We start from the raw sequence: 19,294 nt of genomic DNA on the forward strand, positions 1-19,294 counted from the left end.
ATTTACAAAATGAAATAAGTATAAAAATTTAAATAAACTTTCAATGCTATCCATCCCTAGAAAAAGAAAAAGAATTGATGGTGTCTGAATACAGATTTAAGCATATATTTTTTAATTTTCTTTACTTTTTTTGTTTTGGGATTTTTTTGGTTTATGTTTCCTTTCACAGCATGACAATTTTGGATGTTTTGCATCATTACTCACATATAACCTGTATTGAAGTCCTGCGCAACCTGGGACCCGCCAAAGGATTTCAGGTGGCCTGTGAAAAATGTGAAGGAAAACATCCTCTCCATTTTTCACTGCTGCCTGAAATCCTTTGGTTTGTAGCAAGTGGCCAGAAGGCAGCAGCTTGTGCAGTCCCACTGCGTGGAATTGCTTGCCTTCTCAATGAGGAGGTAGGAGAATGGGGTGAGGAAGGGAGAGAATTTGGAACTCAAAATTTTAAAAACAAATATTAAAAATTGTTTTGCATGTCACTGGGGAAAAATAAAGTGCTAAATAACTGCAAAAAAAGAGACTTAATTACTGGGCTTTTGGGGGAGTCATTCCCCTTAACCGTTTTGCATCATCTGATACTCCTGAATACTGCTACATGAAATCTGTGTGGTACTCTAGTACAAACTGATGAAAATCTGTGTTGTTTTTATAGCATCTTTATTTCCCAGTATATCTCACCCTCCACTGTTACTGTAGAACTATTCTTCATAATAAAGAATAAAGAAGAGCGGGGAAAAGTTTGCAAAACTAAACAACATGTTAATCAAGTTTGATACTGTATACTGTGTACTACCTCTATAGTCCCCCACCTGTACAAAGAAGAAAGATTAAGCTGTTAATTGTTACTGTTATTAATATCTGTTCTGCAGATTGAAAACTCTTTAATGAGATTGGTTTACAAATAAGTAAGGTTTTTTGTTTTTTTACAATAAACTGAAATTCAAGTTCCCTTAGAAACATGGGGTGAAAATTGTCAAGGGAGAAAAGACAAACTGGTATCTTTAAAATCCTTATAGTGAACCCATTGTAGAGAAATAGAAAAGGAATACTATAGTTAAAAAATTAGGATTAATATGAATTGTTTTACTTTGACTAAGTAGTGAACTATTCCATTTAAAAACCATTTTCTTAAGTAATAGTAATGCAAAGTACCGGTTAATAAACTTTGTGGTTCACAGAGAAATTTACTTTGTAAACTGGTGCCCTTTATCCAGGACCTTCTGGACCTGGTTTCTTTTTCTACCTTCCTTCCATTCTTCCCCTCCTTCAAATCCCCTTTTTTGCCTTTGGTTTCAGAGCTAATGTGGGTGTTTTTATTTGTTGTCTGCAGGATATATTTATGTTACTGGATATTCCTGACAAAAAAGTGAACAGAAAGCCCGAGAAATAAAGGGTTATATTATTCTTTTGATTTGTGGAATCATAAGAATGATCAACAAAAATTTCAACAAATACAGATAAAGAATAAGATCACATAAAATTTGAATTACTAATATTTTGTTTGGTAAATGAAAAATATAAACCTTTAAAAATGTTATCTGCTTTTTGTTCCCTTCTCTGACTTGTCTTCTGCATGTTATAAAGTGTTTTTTGCTTAAAATATATATATACACATGTATGTACATAATATGTACATACATGTGCATATGCATAGCTTTGCAGTATGTGTGTTTCTAATTTTACTTCCTTTGTTTTACATCACTTTATTTAAGCCTTTCCCCTGTGTACTGTAATAAAAAGACTCCTGATTTGGAGTCAAAAGGGCTAGGTTCAATAAAGACTTTTACTAACTTAAGGAAATATATATATATATATATATATATATATATATATATATATATATATATATATACACACACACATATATATGTTTAATATATATAAACTTATTTATATATGTGATATATATAAATTCCTTATAACTGAAGGAAAGTTAATTCTCCCAATACTACTATAATTTTTCCAATAATTGTTATTAAGTAATGATTTCTTTCCCTAATGTTTTATAATCTGGATATTATCAAATACTGATTTTATATACATATATAATAACATTTTTCTATTTTTAAATTCTCTGTGTTTGAAATGAGAAATGTATTTGAGTAGTGCAGAAGGAATTTTAATATTCATACTTTTCTCTCTTTAATTTAAAAAAAATTCTAGTCCATCATTCTTCCTGTTCACAATGCTGAGTGCTGGTTGGACGACTGTTTGCAGTCTGTTTTGGAACAAGACTTTGAAGGCACCTTGGAACTTTCCATCTTTAACGATGCCAGTAAGGTATTTATTAATTCATCATTTGTTCTTATGCATACCTGTTCAAGTGACATAATTTTTAATGAATTTCTTTATCCTGTACTATTGCTATCTCTTTTTCAGGACAAGTCAATGAATATAATTAACAAATGGAAGATTAGGTTAGAAACTTTAGGCATCCGAGTAATCGTTGGAGGTCATGATTCTCCTTCTCCCCGAGGAGGTATGTATAGATTATTGGTATATCAGTTGATTGTATTTAAACGTTTGTAAATAGGGGAGCATTTCATGTCATCAGGTATTTGTTAAGCAGTGGTTGTGTGTGCAGAAAAACATGTAAAATAATAAACATTATAACATAAAACAAACATGTTACAACAGAAATAGATGAATAAAAATATGAAATTACGAACATTATAAGATATAAAACAATAATTATAACATGTTTATATTTATATGTATATATATTTATATACATACACACACACACAAAACACACACACATATATACACACATCCTTCCTTCAATGGAGTCTAATGGATTGCTATATAAATTTTGGGTTAAAAAAATGTGCTCTGAAAGATGAGTGGACCAAATTTCTTAAAATCCTCCCATTACTTTTGAATCATCTTAACTTTTAAAATCTCTATTCGTGAGATCAGTCATCCCTCTCTTATGATATGTATCTGGCCTGTGTTTACTGATTTAAGATGATGATTTCCTTCTCCCAAGGTTTTTAAACAAATGAATTCTGTATTTAATATGTTTTAGATAGAAGGAAATGGGAAAAGAACTTTCTGGTAATGTTTTAATAATGAGTACCTGGCATAATGGACAGAAAATTGACCTTGGAGTCAGGAGGATGTAGTTCTATCTCTGACACATGATAGTTGTGTGTTTCTGGACAAGTTACTCAATGTCTCAGTGCCTCATGCAACTCCAGGATTTTAAGTTATTACCAGTTGCTTATCTCTATTGGTAGACAGGGAATTTAGGCATTTCCTACAGATTAATAATTCTTTACCCCCAGAAAAAAAGCTGCTATAAATATTTTTGTACATATAGGTCCTTTGCCTTTTTGTTTTTTATCTTTCTGTGGATATAGACCTTGGAGTGATATTGTAGGTGTGCATGGTTTTATAGCCTTTGGGCATAGCTCCAAATTGCTCTATGTAATGGTTGAATCAGTTCACAACTCTGCCAACAGTATATTAATGTCTCATTTTTCACACATCCCCTCCAACATTTATCATTTTCCTTTTCTGTCCTATTAGCCAATCTAATAGGTAGTACCTCAGAATTGTTTTAATTTGCATTTCTCCAGTTAATAGTGCGTTAAAATATTTTTTCATATGGTTATAGGTAGCTTTAATTACTTCATTTGAAAACTGATTATATCTTTTGATCATTTATCAGTTGGGGAATAGCTTTTATTTTATAAATTTGACACAGTTCTCTGTATGTTTGAGAAATGAGACTTTTATCAGAGAAACTTGCTTCAAATTTTTTTCACACTTCCTATTGCCAACTGTATTTCCCTCCATCCTATTCTGCGCACTCTCATTTATTGTATTCTCTCTCTCTTTTCACCCTGTCCCTCATCAAACATATTTTGCTTCTGACTACCTTTTCCCTCTCATTCCTCCCCTTCTATCACCACCCCCTCCCTTCTCTTATCTCTTTCCCTTTTTACTTTTCTGTAAAGTATGATAGATGTCTGTACCCCATTGCCTATGTATCTTATTCCTTCTTTGAGCCAATTCTGATGAGAGTAAGATTCACTCATTCTCCTTCATCTCCCTCCTCTTCCCCTCCACTGTAAAAGCTTTTTTTTTGCCTCTTTTATGTGAAGTAATTTGCTACATTTCTCTCCCATACCTTAATTTTATTTTTTAGATCATCCCTTTATATTCAGCTCACACTTGTGCCCTCTGTCTGTGTGTGCTCCTTATAACTGCTCTAATTATGAAAAAAGTTTTATAAGTTACAAATATCATCTTCCCATGTAGGAATGTAAACAGTTTAACCTTATTAAATCTCTTATGATTTCCTTTTCCTGTTAAACTTTTTATGCTTGAGTCTTGTATTTGGAAGTCAAATTTTCTATTCACCTTGGATATTTTCATTAAGAATGCTTGAAGATCCTTTATCTCATTGCATGTCCATTTTTTCCTCTGAAGGATTGTACTGTTTTGCTGGTTAGGTGATTCTTGGTTGTATCCTCGCACCTTTGCCCTCTGGAATATCATATTCCAAGCCTTACAGTCCTTTAATGTAGAAGCTGCTAAATCTTGTGTTATTCTGACTGTGGTTCCACAGTACTTGAATTATTTCTTTCTGGCTGCTTGCAGTATTTTCTGCTTGACATGGGAACTCTGGATTTTTACCGTAACATGCCTGGCAGTTTTGATTTTGGGATCTCATTTAGGACATGATCAGTAGATTCTTTCAATTTCTATTTTACTCTCTGGTTCTAAAATATCAGGGAAGTTTTCCTTGATAATTTCTTGAAAGATGAGGTCTCAGCCCTTTTTTTTTTTGATCATGACTTTCATGTAGTTCAATAATTTTTAAATTATCTCTCCTGGATCTGTTTTCCGATCAGTTGTTTTTCCAATGATATATTTCATATTGTCTTCTATTTTTCATTCTTTTGGCTTTGTTTTATTGATTCTTGGTTTCTCATAAAATCATTAACTTCCCTTTGCTCCATTCTAATTTTTAAGCAATTATTTTCTTCATTGAGCTTTTGGACCTCCTTTTCTGTTTGGCATTTCTGCTTCTTAAGGCATTCTTCTCCTCATTGGCTTTTTGAAACTCTTTTGCTATTTTTCCTAGTCTGTTTTTTAAGGCATTATTTTCTTCAGTATTTTTTTGTGTCTCCACCAAGCTATTGACTCTTTTCTCATGATTTTCTTGCATCACTTTAATTTCTCTTCCCAGTTTTCTCTACCTCTCTTACTTGATTTTCAGAATCCTTTTTGAGTTCTTCCATGTTCTGAAACCAATTCATATTTTTCTTGGAGGCTTTGGATGTAGGAATTTTGACTTTGCTGTCTTTCTCTGAGTGTATGTTTTGATCTTCCTTGTCACCATAACTTTCTATAGTCAGATCTTTTTTTTTTCTGTTATTTGCTCATTTTCCCAGCCTATTACTTCTAACTGTTTGTTAAAATAGGGCTTAGTTTCCAGAATGGAGGGTGCACTCTCTCAAGCTTCAGGAGTTTTGTGCAACTGTTTTCAGAGATACTTCTAAGAACCTGTAAGTTTTCAGTTCTTCCAAGGTGGTATGATCTAAGAAGAGGTGTGTTTACTACTCTTCTGGCCTGTGCTCTGGTCTGTGAGGGACCACAAACACTCTCTTCTTCCCTAGAGCTGTGAGAGAGTCCTGTCTTTATTTCTGCCACAAACTCTGCTATGCCAGTACTCCTCCTCGCCACAGGACTGCCACCCAGGACTGGGACCCAGATCTGAGTGTGGGCAAAGCAACAGAGTCCTGCCTCAGTGCTGGCAAAGTGACCCCTATAATCTCCTTCTTTCCAGTTGTTCAACCCCTTTACCATCTGTGGGTTGGAAGCTCTGGAAGCAGTCACTGCCAATTCAGTCACTCCCAAGGCCTGATCCTGGCCTGCTCGGTCTGGACTGCTGTCCTCTCTCAGCCTGGTACAACAGACCTTTCCTGATAACCGTGTAAGTTGTCTTGGGCTGGAAATTATTTGGCTCTGTCTTTTTATGGGTTCTGCTCCTCTAGAATTTGTTCAGCATCATATGTTTTTTTTAAATTTATTTATTTGACATTCATTTTAACAAAATTTTGGGTTCCAAATTTTCTCCCCTTTTGTCCCCTCCCCCCCCAAACACCGAGCATTTAATTGCCCCTATCACCAATCTGCTCTCTCTTCTATCATCCCTCTCTGCCCTTGTCTCCATCTTCTCTTTTGTCCTGTAGGGCCAGATAACTTTCTGTACTCCTTTACCTGTATTTCTTATTTCCTAGTGGCAAGAACATTACTCGACAGTTGTTCCTAACACTTTGAGTTCCAACTTCTTTACCTCCCTCCCTCCCCACCCCTTCCCTTTGGAAGGCAAGCAATTCAATAGGCCAAATCTGTGTAGTTTTGCAAATGACTTCCATAATAGTTGTGTTGTATAAGACTGACTATATTTCCCTCCATCCTATCCTGTCCCCCATTACTTCTATTCTCTTTTGATCCTGTCCCTCCCCATGAGTGTCGACCTCAAATTGCTCCCTTCTCCCCATGCCCTCCCTTCCATCATCCCCCCCACCCTGCTTATCCCCTTATCCCCCACTTTCCTGTATTGTAAGATAGGTTTTCATACCAAAATGAGCGTGCATTTTATTCCTTCCTTTAGTGAGCTGTGATGAGAGTAAACTTCATGTTTTTCTCTCACCTCCCCTCTTTATCCCTCCACTAATAAGTCTTTTGCTTGCCTCTTTTATGAGAGATAATTTGCCCCATTCCATTTCTCCCTTTCTCCTCCCAATATATTTCTCTCTCACTGCTTGATTTCATTTTTTTAAGATATGATCCCATCCTCTTCAATTCACTCTGTGCACTCTGTCTCTATGTGTGTGCATGTGTGTGTGTGGGTGTGTGCATGTGTGTGTGTGTAATCCCACCCAGTACCCAGATACTGAAAAGTTTCAAGAGTTACAAATATTGTCTTTCCATGTAGGAATGTAAACAGTTCAACTTCAGTAAGTCCTTTATGACTTCTCTTTGCTGTTCACCTTTTCATGCTTCTCTTCATTCTTGTGTTTGAAAGTCAAATTTTCTTTTCAGCTCTGGTCTTTTCATCAAGAATGCTTGAAAGTCCTCAATTTCATTGATAGACCATTTTTTCCCCTGACGTACTATACTCAGTTTTGCTGGGTAGGTGATTCTTGGTTTTAGTCCTAGTTCCTTTGACTTCTGGAATATGATATTCCACACCCTTCGATCCCTTAATGTAGAAGCTGCTAGATCTTGTGTTATCCTGATTGTATTTCCATAATACTTGAATTGTTTCTTTCTAGCTGCTTGCAATATTTTCTCCTTGACCTGGGAACTCTGGAATTTGGCCACAATGTTCCTAGGAGTTTCTCTTTTTGGGTCTCTTTCAGGCGGTGTTCTGTGGATTCCTTGAATATTTATTTTGCCCTCTGGCTCTAGAATCTCAGGGCAGTTTTCTTTGATAATTTCATGAAAGATGATGTCTAGACTCTTTTTTTGATCATGGCTTTCAGGTAGTCCCATAATTTTTAAATTGTCTCTCCTGGATCTATTTTCCAGGTCAGTTGTTTTTCCAATGAGATATTTCACATGATCTTCCATTTTTTCATTCTTTTGGTTTTGTTTTGTGATTTCTTGGTTTCTCCTAAAGTCATTAGCCTCCATCTGTTCCATTCTAATTTTGAAAGAACTATTTTCTTCAGTGAGCTTTTGAATCTCCTTTTCCATTTGGCTAATTCTGCTTTTGAAAGCATTCTTCTCCTCATTGGCTTTTTGAACCTCTTTTGCCAATTGAGTTAGCCTATTTTTCAAGGTGTTATTTTCTTCAGCATTTTTTTGGGTCTCCTTTAGCAGGGTGCTGATCTGCTGTTCATGCTTTGACTGCATATCTCTCATTTCTTTTCCCAGCTTTTCCTCCACCTCTCTAAGTTGATTTTCATAATCCTTTTTGAGCTCTTCCATGGCCAGAGCCCACAGAATATTTAGTCTGGATGTTTGGGATACAGAGGCCTTGACTTCTATGTCTTTGCCTGATGGTAAGCATTGTTCTTCCTCATCAGAAGGGAAGGGAGGAGATGCCTGTTCACCAAGAAAGTAACCTTCTATGGTCTTATTTCTTTTCCCTTTTCTGGGCATTTTCCCAGCCAGTGACTTGACCTCTGAATATTCTCCTCACACCCACCTCGCCTCCTGATCCTCCCAGCCAGCGCTTGGGGTCTGAGATTCAAATGCTGCTCCCCAGCCTCGGGGCTTTGGCAGGGGCAGGGCTGCTATTCAGTGTGAGATTAAGTTCAGGTGCTCAGGTGGGGGCAGGGCTGCCAGTTCCCTCAGGGGGTTTATGCAGAGACCTTCAACAATGGATCCAGGCTCCTGCGTGCTTGGGGAGCCCTGGTCTGCTGCTGCATCAGCTGCTGCCTCCCTAGGGGGCCTGAGTTATGGGGGCACCCCACTCCCCTCTCGACCTGCCAAGAAGACCCTCTCACTGACCCCCATCACCTGTGGGTGGAGGGACCCGCGCGGCCACTGGAGATCCCGTCCCTGAAGCCCGCTCAGATCTGCTCCTCTCCGTGCTGTGGCCGCAGTGGGGCTGGGCTGGGCTCCGCATCCACAGCGAGACGGACCTTTTGCGAGAGGTTTGCAGGTCCCTCTGGAACAGAAATCTCCTTTGCTCCACTGTGCTGTGGCCTCTACTACTCCAGAATTCGCCGTGAGTTCCTTTTTACAGATGTTCTATGGGTTGTGGGTTCGGAGCTATGTGTATATGCGTCTTTCTACTCCACCATGTTGGCTCCGCCCCCCAGCATCATTTTTTAAAGGTATTTGGAGGGTTTCAGATGAGAGCTTAGGTGAGCCCTGCCTTTAACTCTGCCATTTTCTTTCTGCCTGCCTTTCTACCCACTCCTCCAGCAGGACTTGTGCAAGGTTTTAACAGAAGCGTGGGGAACTGTGCCTTTCTGACATACTTACACTTTCATCTTAATGTTCTTTTTTAAAAAATAACTTTTTATTGATGTCTTTTGTTTTTTACATTGTCACAGTTTTCACAGAGAGCTATCGCATGTAATAAATAGTATTTTTTAACTAAAAAAAAAAAAGAAAAATGAAGACAAAAAAAATCATCATAATTGATCAGTATAGTGCAGTGTTTAATACCTGTGGACTGCCCACCTCTGTGAGGTTGGATTAGGAGTGTCTTCTCATATCTCATGCTTGATCTTTATAATTTTGCAACATTCAGTTTTTTAATTTTAATGTTTTAAATTTATTTTTAGTTGTCACCACTCACTTTTATAAGATTTTGAGTTTTAAATTGTTCCTCCTTCCTTCCCTTCCCTCTCCCCAGGATGGCTGCAATCTGATATAGATTTTATGTGTACGATCATATTAATCATGTTTCTACCTTAACCATGTTGTGAAGGAGAATCGGAACTAAAGGGAAAAACCACAGAAAAGAAAAAATGAAAAAAAAAGGGAAAATAGTATGTTTTGATCTGCATTCAGAGTCTCTAGTTCTTTCTCTGGATGTGGATAGCATTTTCCATCATGAGATGTCCTAGATCATTGGAATTGTCTTAGATCATTGTATTGCTGAAAAGAGCTAAGTCTATCAAAGTTGGTCATGTGTAACATTCACTTTTGATTCTATTTTTTTTTAATTTAAACTGTTGTAGTCATTGCGTATGTTGTTTCTTGCCTGTTTACTTTACTATCCATTTAGATATTTCCGTGCTTTTCTATATTCATCACACACCTAATTTCTTACAGCACAGTAATATTTCATCACATCTATGGAACACAATTTGTTTAGCCACCCCGAAATCTATGGTCATCTACTTTGTTTTCATTTCTAAGTTATTGCAAAAAGTTCTGCTGTAAATATTTTGGAGTACATGGAACTTTTCTTTTTATCACTGGCTCCCTTGTATAAGACAAGCACAATGGATTCTGGTTCAATAAATTATTAATGATTAATCAATTATTAAATGCCTGCTATATGCTAGATACTGTGCTAAGAGCTGGGATACAGAGAGAGGCAAAACACCATCCCTGCTTCAAGGAACTTACAGTCTAACATGGGAGATAACATGCAAACACTATATAGAAATAAAGCGGGATAAATGGGGGGAAATTAACAGAAGGAAGGCACTAGAATTAAGAGTGATTGGGCAAGGCTTCCAGTAAAAGAAGAGATTGGGACTTAAAGGAAGCTTTGGGACAACTAAGTGGCGCAGTGGATACAATGCCAGGCAGGAGTCAGGAAGATTCATCTTCATGGGTACAAAGCAGACCTCAGACACTTAGGTGGATGACCCTGGGCACCTGCCTGTGACCCTTGTCACTTAACCCTGTTTACCTCAGTTTTCTCATTGGTAAAATGAGCTGAAGAAGGAAATGGCAAACCACTCCAGCATCTTTGCCAAGAAAACCCCAAATAGTGGCACAAAGAGTTGGACATACGTAGAAACAATTGAACAACAAAAGGAAGCTTGGGAGGTCATTTAAGTCACATCAGGGGAGAGAGAGAGCCTTGCAAGGAATAGCCTGGGGTGCTAGCCACAGAAAATGCTCAGGGCCAAGAGATAGAGTGTCTTGTTCATGGAACAGCCAGGAGACTAGTGTCCCTGGATTGAACAGGACATGTTGATTTCCAAAGTGGTTATACCAGTTCACCGTTCTGCCAACATCAATGGGCCTGTCATCCCATGACTCATTAACTATTGCCCTTTTTTGTTATCTCTGCTGTCTATATCTTTTGATGATCTTAGTAAAGGCAAAATTGTGAAATAGAGATTCCTCACAGCAAATTCAGAAGGTGTCATATAGAAAGTAAGGGTTGAGCTGAGGCATGAAAGACCTCTGGCTCAGGATTCTGATAGGGCATTTCAGGGAGGAATGAACTGGATGTTTTTGATAAATATTGAGGAGTCTAGCCTGGTTGGGGTACAGTATTTGTTTTAGGATATGATGGGAGATGAGATTAGAGGCCAGCTTAGAGAGAGCCTTTAATGCTAAAATGGGAAAGGGGGAATGGGAAGGTAAAGGATTTCAAAAGGCAGGATTTTTTTATTTAATCCTGGAGATAATAAGGGACTGGAGTTTACTGACCAAGGGACCTGTGTTTTAAGTTCATTTTAACAGCTGAGTGGAGGATAGATTGGGGTAGAGGAAAACAAAGTAGGGAAAATGACCAGAAGACTGTTGCAATAGCAGGCTCCAAAGAAGGCCTGCATTAAGATGGTGTCAGTGTTAGAGGAGAGAAAGGAGCATACACAAGAGATGTTGGGAAGGAAGAAGTGATGGGACTTGACATGTGATTGGATAAAGGGGTGAAAGAGAGTGAAGAATAAAAGATGACACCCAGGTTGGGAGCTTGAGTAACTCAGAAGATGGTGTTGCCCTCAACAGTAATAGGGGAATTGGAAAAAGGAGAAGATTCTTTGGGGTAAGTTCAGTTTGGGACATATTGAGTTTAAGGTATTTATGGGATATCCAGTTTGAGGTGTCTGATGGTCAGTTGAAGATGTGAAACTGGAGGTCAGAGGAAAGGTCAAGACTGGACATGTTTGTAGAAAAGATAATTTATACCATGGTAACTGATGAGATCACCAAGTGAAATAATATAGAGGGAGAAGAGAAGAGAGACTAGCATAGAGTCTTAGGAGAAAGGTGATAAGGCTCAGAATTCCATTAGTGGCTGTGTGAGTTAGAGCAGAGGACAGATAAAGAGTTGTTTTGAAGGCAGAATCACTAAATCTTGACAACTGGGTGGAACAGAAAGGTAACTGTGACAAAGCTAGAACCAGATGATAGAATTCTTGATGTAGCCCATCACTTGTTTACCCAAATATTGCTGCTTCTGTCCTCATTTAACAGTGGAAATTCACCCTATTAAACCTAAGCAGAAAAATGTATTGAGGTCTCTTCAGATAATATGTACAAATCAACATCAAGCCCTCTTTTAGTGTAGATAGTTCTAGTTACCTGCCAGTTCAGCTATGGAGAATGTAGATCACTGCGTATCAAGAAAGACAAGGAAACAAGATAATTCTTATGTGCTACGTATACAAAGCTGTTACTATCAATGAATGAATAAGGAATAATAAAGCATTTATTACTTACTGTGTGTCAAGCACTCCATTAAGCAGTAGGCACAAAAACAGTTTACACTCTAATTAGAGAGACAACTCTCAAAAGAAAGTTAAGTGGCAAGGCAGATGGAAAAGCCCAGAAGGCCTGAAGATGCAGTGATAGTGTCTATATGTAGAGGCAGAGCAAGTGGTAGATTTGGAGGACCAATGGTAAGATCTGATTGCCCTCTGTCTCATTGAAAGGAATACAGTTGGTAACACCTATGTCTTCTAAGCCAGTTGCTAGTGCCTCAGAGGAGAGGGCAAAGGGGGAATTTTCATTCATGTGGTCTCCCATTATTAAATTATAAACTTGTTGAGATCAGGGATTATTTTCTCGTATTATTTTTATATTTTCAGCACTTGCATAATTCCTGGCACATAGTAGGCACTTAGTAAATCCTTATTGATTGATTGATGTCCCTTGTTTGCATAAAAATATCTAATGACTCCCCATAACATGCAGGGTAAAAGTTCTGCCTGGCATTCAAGACATTTGACAGTCTTTACCTACTTTTCTAAACTTATCTTCCACTACTACACACAAAATTAGTCTATTCTTTCTCTTTTCAGAAGTTTCAAAGTCAGATAAGATTGAAATTACTAAACACACACACATTCACACGCACACGCACGCACACACATACACACACACACATACCCCGTGTCTCTGTATCTTTGTTCAAGTTGTTTCTCTGACCTGAATTGTTTCTCTGCTTTGTTTCTGCCTTTCCCATTTCAGGTTTTCCTTCCAGGAATTCTTGAAGTAGGAATAGTGTGAGAAAAGTGTGATATAGAGTGCTGGATTTGGAATCAGGAAGACCCTAATCCAGTCTTGTCTTAGTCACTTACTAGCTTTATGACCTTGGGGGAGGCATTTAACCTTTCCCCACCTCAGTTTCCTCATCTATAAAATGACAATAATAATAACATCCAGTTCTCAGTATGGTGTATACAGCTAATGAGATAACATATGGAAAGCACTACGTAAATGCTAAGCAATTATTACTGTTGTGGTCCTGTCCCACAGTTATTTTTCCTTATGAACTGTAGCACTATTAATCTACATTTGATAAGCACCTGCTGCCTTGTTTTTGTTTAATTTTCCTAAGAAACGAATGTGTTTTCACTTTGTAAATAGGTTATAAATTCCTTTTTTTCTACTTCTTTGTGTTCTCCAGTAGTGCCAAGCATAGTGTTATAGACATAATATGTGCTTAATAATTTTTATTAGGTGAGAGAATGAATTATACTTGATTCAATCTAGTAATTTTTTCATATCCTAATTTACTTTACGTATTATTCTAGTGAATACACAGAAATACACATATGCTATTAATAGCAAAGCAAGTAAAAAAACCATTTATTAAGTGATTACTAAATGGCAGACACTGTGCTAAGTGCTAGGATTACAAATAGAAACAGAAACACAATCCCCCCACAAGGAGCTTACATTCTAAGGGGGGTAGGTGGGTGGGTGGGAAAGACAACACATAAAAGGAGACTGAAACATGGAGGGGCTGAGGAAGGGGATGATAGTCAAGTGCTGACATAGTACAGAAAGTCTGGAGTGGCAGGAGCACAACTTGGAGAGGAATGAAGACATGACTGGTCTGGGCATTTTCCTTATAACAGAGGTTCAAGGAGGAACCAACCAGAGGGATAGCTAGTATTTTCCCTTTTTATTTTTTCTCCCTTCTATTCACTCCCCTGATTTCAACCACATGTATTAATTTGATATTCTCTAGATGACATATTTAGCTTTTTGAGAGGAAATAGCTATTGAAATCTAATAATAAGAAATGTTTATCTTTTCCTCAACAGTCGGATTTTCTAAAAATCAAGCAATAGCACAGAGTTCCGGGTCTTACCTTTGTTTTTTGGATTCGGTAAGTAAGCTTTTATTTTGTGAATTAAGCACTTATTTGTTTTAGTTACTTAGTTAAAATGCCTTATCAAAAAATCATTGCCATGATTTGAAAAAATTTGACATATTTTACTTTTATACAAGACATTGGTCAAAGAAACACTTGAACAGCCTATCTACAAAATATATTCTTCTCCAGTTCTCCGTCTTCGGGTCTGCCAAACAGAGAATGTTATATTTGATCCTGGAGGTGATAGGGAGCCTCTGAAGTTTAGTGAGGAGGGGGTGGTCATGTGGTTAGACCTGGGGTCCAGCACTTTGACAGCTGAGTAGAGGGTGAACTGGAGTAGGAAGGTTATTGCAGTAGTCTGGGAGTGAGGGGATGAGGGGTTGCACTAAGGTTGTGGTAGTGACAGAAGAGAGAAGTGAGCATATGTGAGAGGTATTATGAAGGTAAAATGGACAAGCTGTCCCTCCTTCATTATTTTCTGCCCTTTTCACTGAAGGGCTGGAGGATGGAGTAAAGAGCTCCTCAAAAAGCCTCCATTTAAGGAGGGCTCCTAGGGCCAGCCGTCTCTTCATTTCCCACCTGGTTTCACTCCTTTGGACTGCATTATTCCCCTAAACTGGTACCTTCTCCCTTTCTTACACCCTTTCTCCCTGATTTCTAGCTTTTTTGTCATATCCCATTAGAGTATAAGTTTCTTGAGGTCAGGGACTGTCTTTGTGAAAATTTATATCCCTATGTGCCTGGCAATTATTGGCACTTAATAAATGTTTATAAACTAATTGAAAACTGTTCTGTTGAGGAGGAAAAATGGAATTATTGCTGAAGAAATTGATGTGGATGCACAGGGAACACAAGAGCCAACTTATTTTCAAAAGAAATGTACAGATAATAGAGGCAATGCCATGTAACAGAAAATTTATATATGGCATGGCAGGGTGGTATCAGGATTGCTAAACTAAATGAACTGAAGCTGGTGAGGGAATCTAAGGACGACAACAAAAAGGAGATTTTCAGAAGCTATCATAGGTGAGAAAGGAGGACCAAAGGAAGAGTAGGACCTTTATTTGGGGTAGATGGAATAACTGACAACAGAGAGAAGGTAGAGTTGCCGAACTCTTATTTTGGTTGTCTTATCTACAAAGGAGAATGACCTTTACACTAGGAATGACAGAAAAAAAGTGACTAATAGGGAGTTAGTCCCATTTGATTCCTTAGATAAGTAAGGAGATAGTGAAGATAGATAAGTAAAGTTAACTGCCCTTGATGAATGATCAAGATACCTGGCCCAGATGAGTTACATCCTCTGATCCTGAAATAAGTGGCAGATGTGATTGGTGAGACCATTTCTGATATTGAAAATGGTGGCTGAAGGAGCAGGGGTGTTAAGAAATAATTATACAGTTTTTAGATATTTGACTGAGAGTGCTGTAAATGTGAGTTCCTTGTCCAATGATCAATTAATGGACAAATCTTAAGAAAGAAGGAAGTTGCAGATAAATGTAAGGATGGTATGTTAGGTATACTTTGGAGAGGTAGAGAATGGAGTTGGTGTAGTGGATTTGATCATATACCCAGAAGCTGATATTTTTTCATAGGGCATTTGATTATCATGTATTGTAAAATTAATAAGTATTTTCCAAAAAGGCAAGAAGGGAGGGAAACAAGAATTTATTAAGTGGCTTCTATGTACTATGTACATGGTATACTTGTGCTAAATGCTTTTTTGTGAATACAGCTTAATAGTTTTAAAAAGGTACAAAGATATTTGTTAAAAATGAAAAAGAAGTGTGTTAAGAAACAGTTTCAAAGGGTCCTGTACTTTGGGTTTTTTTTTTCACTTAATAGTATTTTATTTTTTTCCAATCACATGTAAAGATAATTTTCAACATTCACTGTTTGCCCCCCAAAGCAGCATTTATTTAATCCACTGAATTCCAAAACATTGATTTTAGAAGTCTGGTGTTTCACAGTCGTCCACCTTGATTGGCACATGGCACTTGCTGTCATAATACAAAGAGTTACCAAAAAGAATTATATAATAATAGTAATAATAGATCCATGATTCCTGAACAGTCACAACCAAAATAAAAGTTACAAGTATCAGAACTTTTAGAGGCATTGCATTGAAAACAAGGTTTGTGCACATTGTGTAAAGAGGCAAAAATAAGGCATTATGGAAACCGCACATTTGCAACAGTTGGTGTAAAGTGATGGACAGGGTTCGGCTTGTCTCTTGGTGCGTCAGCTTCTTGTACCTGTTTCCTGTTGGCGGAGAGACAGGGGCAGTGGGGAGCAGGGGGAGGCAGCATGTTCTGCATGCAGGTGATGTGCTGCTCAGCAAAATACTGTTATCACAGCTGCAATGGAACAAATTTTTAAGATCAATGTAGACCAATTCTTCTAATCTCTTCCTTTCTTTCCTTCATTCCTTCCTTCGTCCCTCCCTTCCTTTTGCTGGGATTCCCAGCTCAATAGGCACACGTCCATTCAAGAGTCTTCTATACATAGATCCTATGCATATGCACAACCCAAGAAGTGGGGAGCTCCCATGGGCTCCAACCATCCATCAATCCAGCAATGCCCATGAAGCCTTGTTTGGGGCTGCTTCCTGATTTGTGGGTGGGTGGGCAGCTCTGAGTCACTGTGCGGACAATAAAGATATGTTTAGCCCTAGATATTGAGGGACCGTGGCAGGGGACAGCACTTGGGGCTGGGGGAGTGCAAGGGGAAGGGGGGGCCATGGAGTCGCCAGGGACTGCTCTAAGTTGTTGCCTTCTCCTGCCTCCTCATCCTGTTGGTGGCTCGTCCAGAGGGTGAGGTGAAAAATTATTGTTATTGTTAGCATTTAGCTTCACAACACATTTTTTATTGTTGAAAAGAAAGGCTCATGTGACACAAAACTTTAGGAACCAATGAAATATCCTTTCAAAGGGTACTTAATTCCATTGAAATTGAGGAAGTGGCAACTTGAGGGCAAACAATATAGTCAAAGATCTTCTTCTGTGGGATATGAAGCAAAAGGTAGAATTCCCAACCATCTTCTCCCCCCCCCCCCCCGCCCCATTGGATCCCCAGTGATGTTTTAGCAGGATTTAGGTATTATGATGAGGTGTAGTTTTTAGGGCAACAATGCTGCAATTCATAGGAATCTTAAGATGTTAGAGTTCTTTTTTGTAGAATACCATCCTATTTTAGCAATAGTACTGCGGATATTTAGAATAAAATATCAATAGAGATGCTTTGCTATTAGTAGTTCAGTTAAAAATAATCTGCATTTAATTCCTTGCTTGTCCCTTGGAAGAGAAGGAATGGATTGAATGAAATTATAGTAGGTTAAGCATGTTCTCATTTGATTATATAAGGGAAAAATTTAAAAACCAGAACCACATGGTGATAATAATATTTCATAGACTTGCATAATGCTAGAACTGAAAGGGATTTGGGAGATTATTTAATCTCACTCTTTTATTTTACATATGAATATACTGATGGCCAAAGAGATCATTAAATTTATTAAATTTTTACTAAGTTACTAATTTAAAATTTTTGTTTAGTCCGTAGTGTAGTGAAATGGTTGTCTTGGATCTGTGATTTAATTGGTTTAGGGAATTCTTGGTGAGTAAACTCCTGTGGTCAGTGTAGGTTGGCACCAGCTCTTTGAATCTGAGGGATTAGTAAACTGAGGGCCAAATAAATAACTTTAATGTGTGCATTAAGTACAATATGTTGATCTTTTTAATAGTATGCTTTTTATTATAGGATGATGTGATGATGCCTCAGAGGGTGAGATTGCAATACAAAGCTGCAATTCAACATCCAAACAGTGTAAGTGTCCTTTTTTTTTGTATCATGACTAACTTTTAATAAAGTGATTACTAAGATTTTTTGAAATAAGTTCATTTTCTGCAGGGTTTACCTAATTAATGAGTCAGTGGGAAAATTTTCTTTAATAACATTTTTCTTGCATGGAGTATAAGTAAATATTGAGATTGGCTTTACTTTAATACACAAGATAAACTTGTGTATCTGAATTACTGTACAACAGTTGCTGGTTTAAATTGGTACAAAAGTTTATTTGAAACCATTTTGGCAAGAGGTGGAAAAGCTAAGAAAACATGGCATGTAACAATCTATCAATAGATTACAAATAGCATGTATAGTTTTAACTACTCTTTGTATGATTATTATAAAACTTCTTTTATTCACCTAGATTAAATTTTGACATGACAGAATAAATTCTTCTTAAAGATCATTATCACAATGAGATTTTTCCTCTTTAAAAAAATCCTACCAGATGATTTGGTCTAGAGAAATATACTTATGTGATAGTCTTCTAGAAATAAAGTTGATGAGGTTGAAGAATTTTTGTAGAACTGAGGCTATATAACTTTCTCTTCCAAGAACCATTTATTTACTATCTGCAGTCCCCATGTAATCCAAAAGATTTAAGTTTGATCCAGACAAGAGACAGAGGAAATTACAAAAGATAAGATGGATGCATAGATGAATGAATGAATGGACACTTACCAAGAGCCTACTGTTTCCCATACAGTGTTCCAAATTCTGGGAATACAAATACAAAAATTGAGACAGTCTTTTCTCTTCTTGGAGTTTACATTCTAAAAGAAGAAGACAACATATATAGGAGAGTGGTTGTTGGGGAAGAAAGATTTCCATTAGGGAATCACAAGTATGTTGAGTTCTTTAATAGGGCAATTAGTTGATGCTCCCTTTCTTAAAGCAATAATTCTATTGATTTCCCAGTATTGTTTCCCTGGCAGGAGCAGGGAAGAGTACTGCACATGTATGACTCAGCCTCAGTATGGGAGTTCAAAATCTTAGTAGATTCACATCCTAAAAGATTGGGGTAATTAATTCCAGAAAAAGATGGAGAATATTTCTAAGACTTCCCTGATTTCAGAGATGACACAGGCCTCCCTACAGGAAGGGTGACTCTAGTTGTCCAAACTCCAACTTGCAAAGGAATGAGGATAACATTATTTGGGAGGAGAGGAGAGTGAGAATGATGGGGGAATCAGGTAGATAGGTTGGAGGGAGGGTGAGTAGTTATCAGGTAGATATCATGTTACCTCTGCCCAGTGGCTACTCCTGTGATTACCTGAAATTGAAAAGCTTTTGCACATACACATTTAAAAAAAAAACAACAAAAAGCCATCTAGAGTAAATAGGAAAATTCTTGACTAGTGGAAAACTTTTTTTTAATCAATTGTCCTTGATAAGGGTGCATTAAGCTATAGTGTGAAGCAAAATACCATAGTAGGTAGAGAGCTAGAGAGC

At 37.5% G+C, this 19,294-nt stretch overlaps 1 protein-coding gene across 5 annotated transcripts in view; it reads left to right on the top strand.

Moving 5' to 3' along the window:
* Positions 1-19,294, top strand: part of B3GNTL1 (UDP-GlcNAc:betaGal beta-1,3-N-acetylglucosaminyltransferase like 1) — a 94,001-nt gene that overhangs the window by 5,104 nt on the left and 69,603 nt on the right. For 3 of the 5 annotated variants that reach the window (XM_072640890.1, XM_072640892.1, XM_072640891.1), the window contains exons 2-5: positions 2,164-2,280; positions 2,380-2,479; positions 13,944-14,008; positions 17,756-17,821. In XM_072640890.1, coding sequence (XP_072496991.1) covers positions 2,164-2,280; positions 2,380-2,479; positions 13,944-14,008; positions 17,756-17,821 — 348 coding nt within the window. Of the gene's footprint in view, positions 1-2,163; positions 2,281-2,379; positions 2,480-8,032; positions 8,699-13,943; positions 14,009-17,755; positions 17,822-19,294 lie in introns of those variants that run through there. The other 2 variants (XM_072640896.1, XM_072640893.1) reach the window with 2 other exon arrangements.

This window comes from Notamacropus eugenii, chromosome 2 (assembly GCF_028372415.1).
Source record: "Notamacropus eugenii isolate mMacEug1 chromosome 2, mMacEug1.pri_v2, whole genome shotgun sequence".
Taxonomy (NCBI): domain Eukaryota; kingdom Metazoa; phylum Chordata; class Mammalia; order Diprotodontia; family Macropodidae; genus Notamacropus; species Notamacropus eugenii.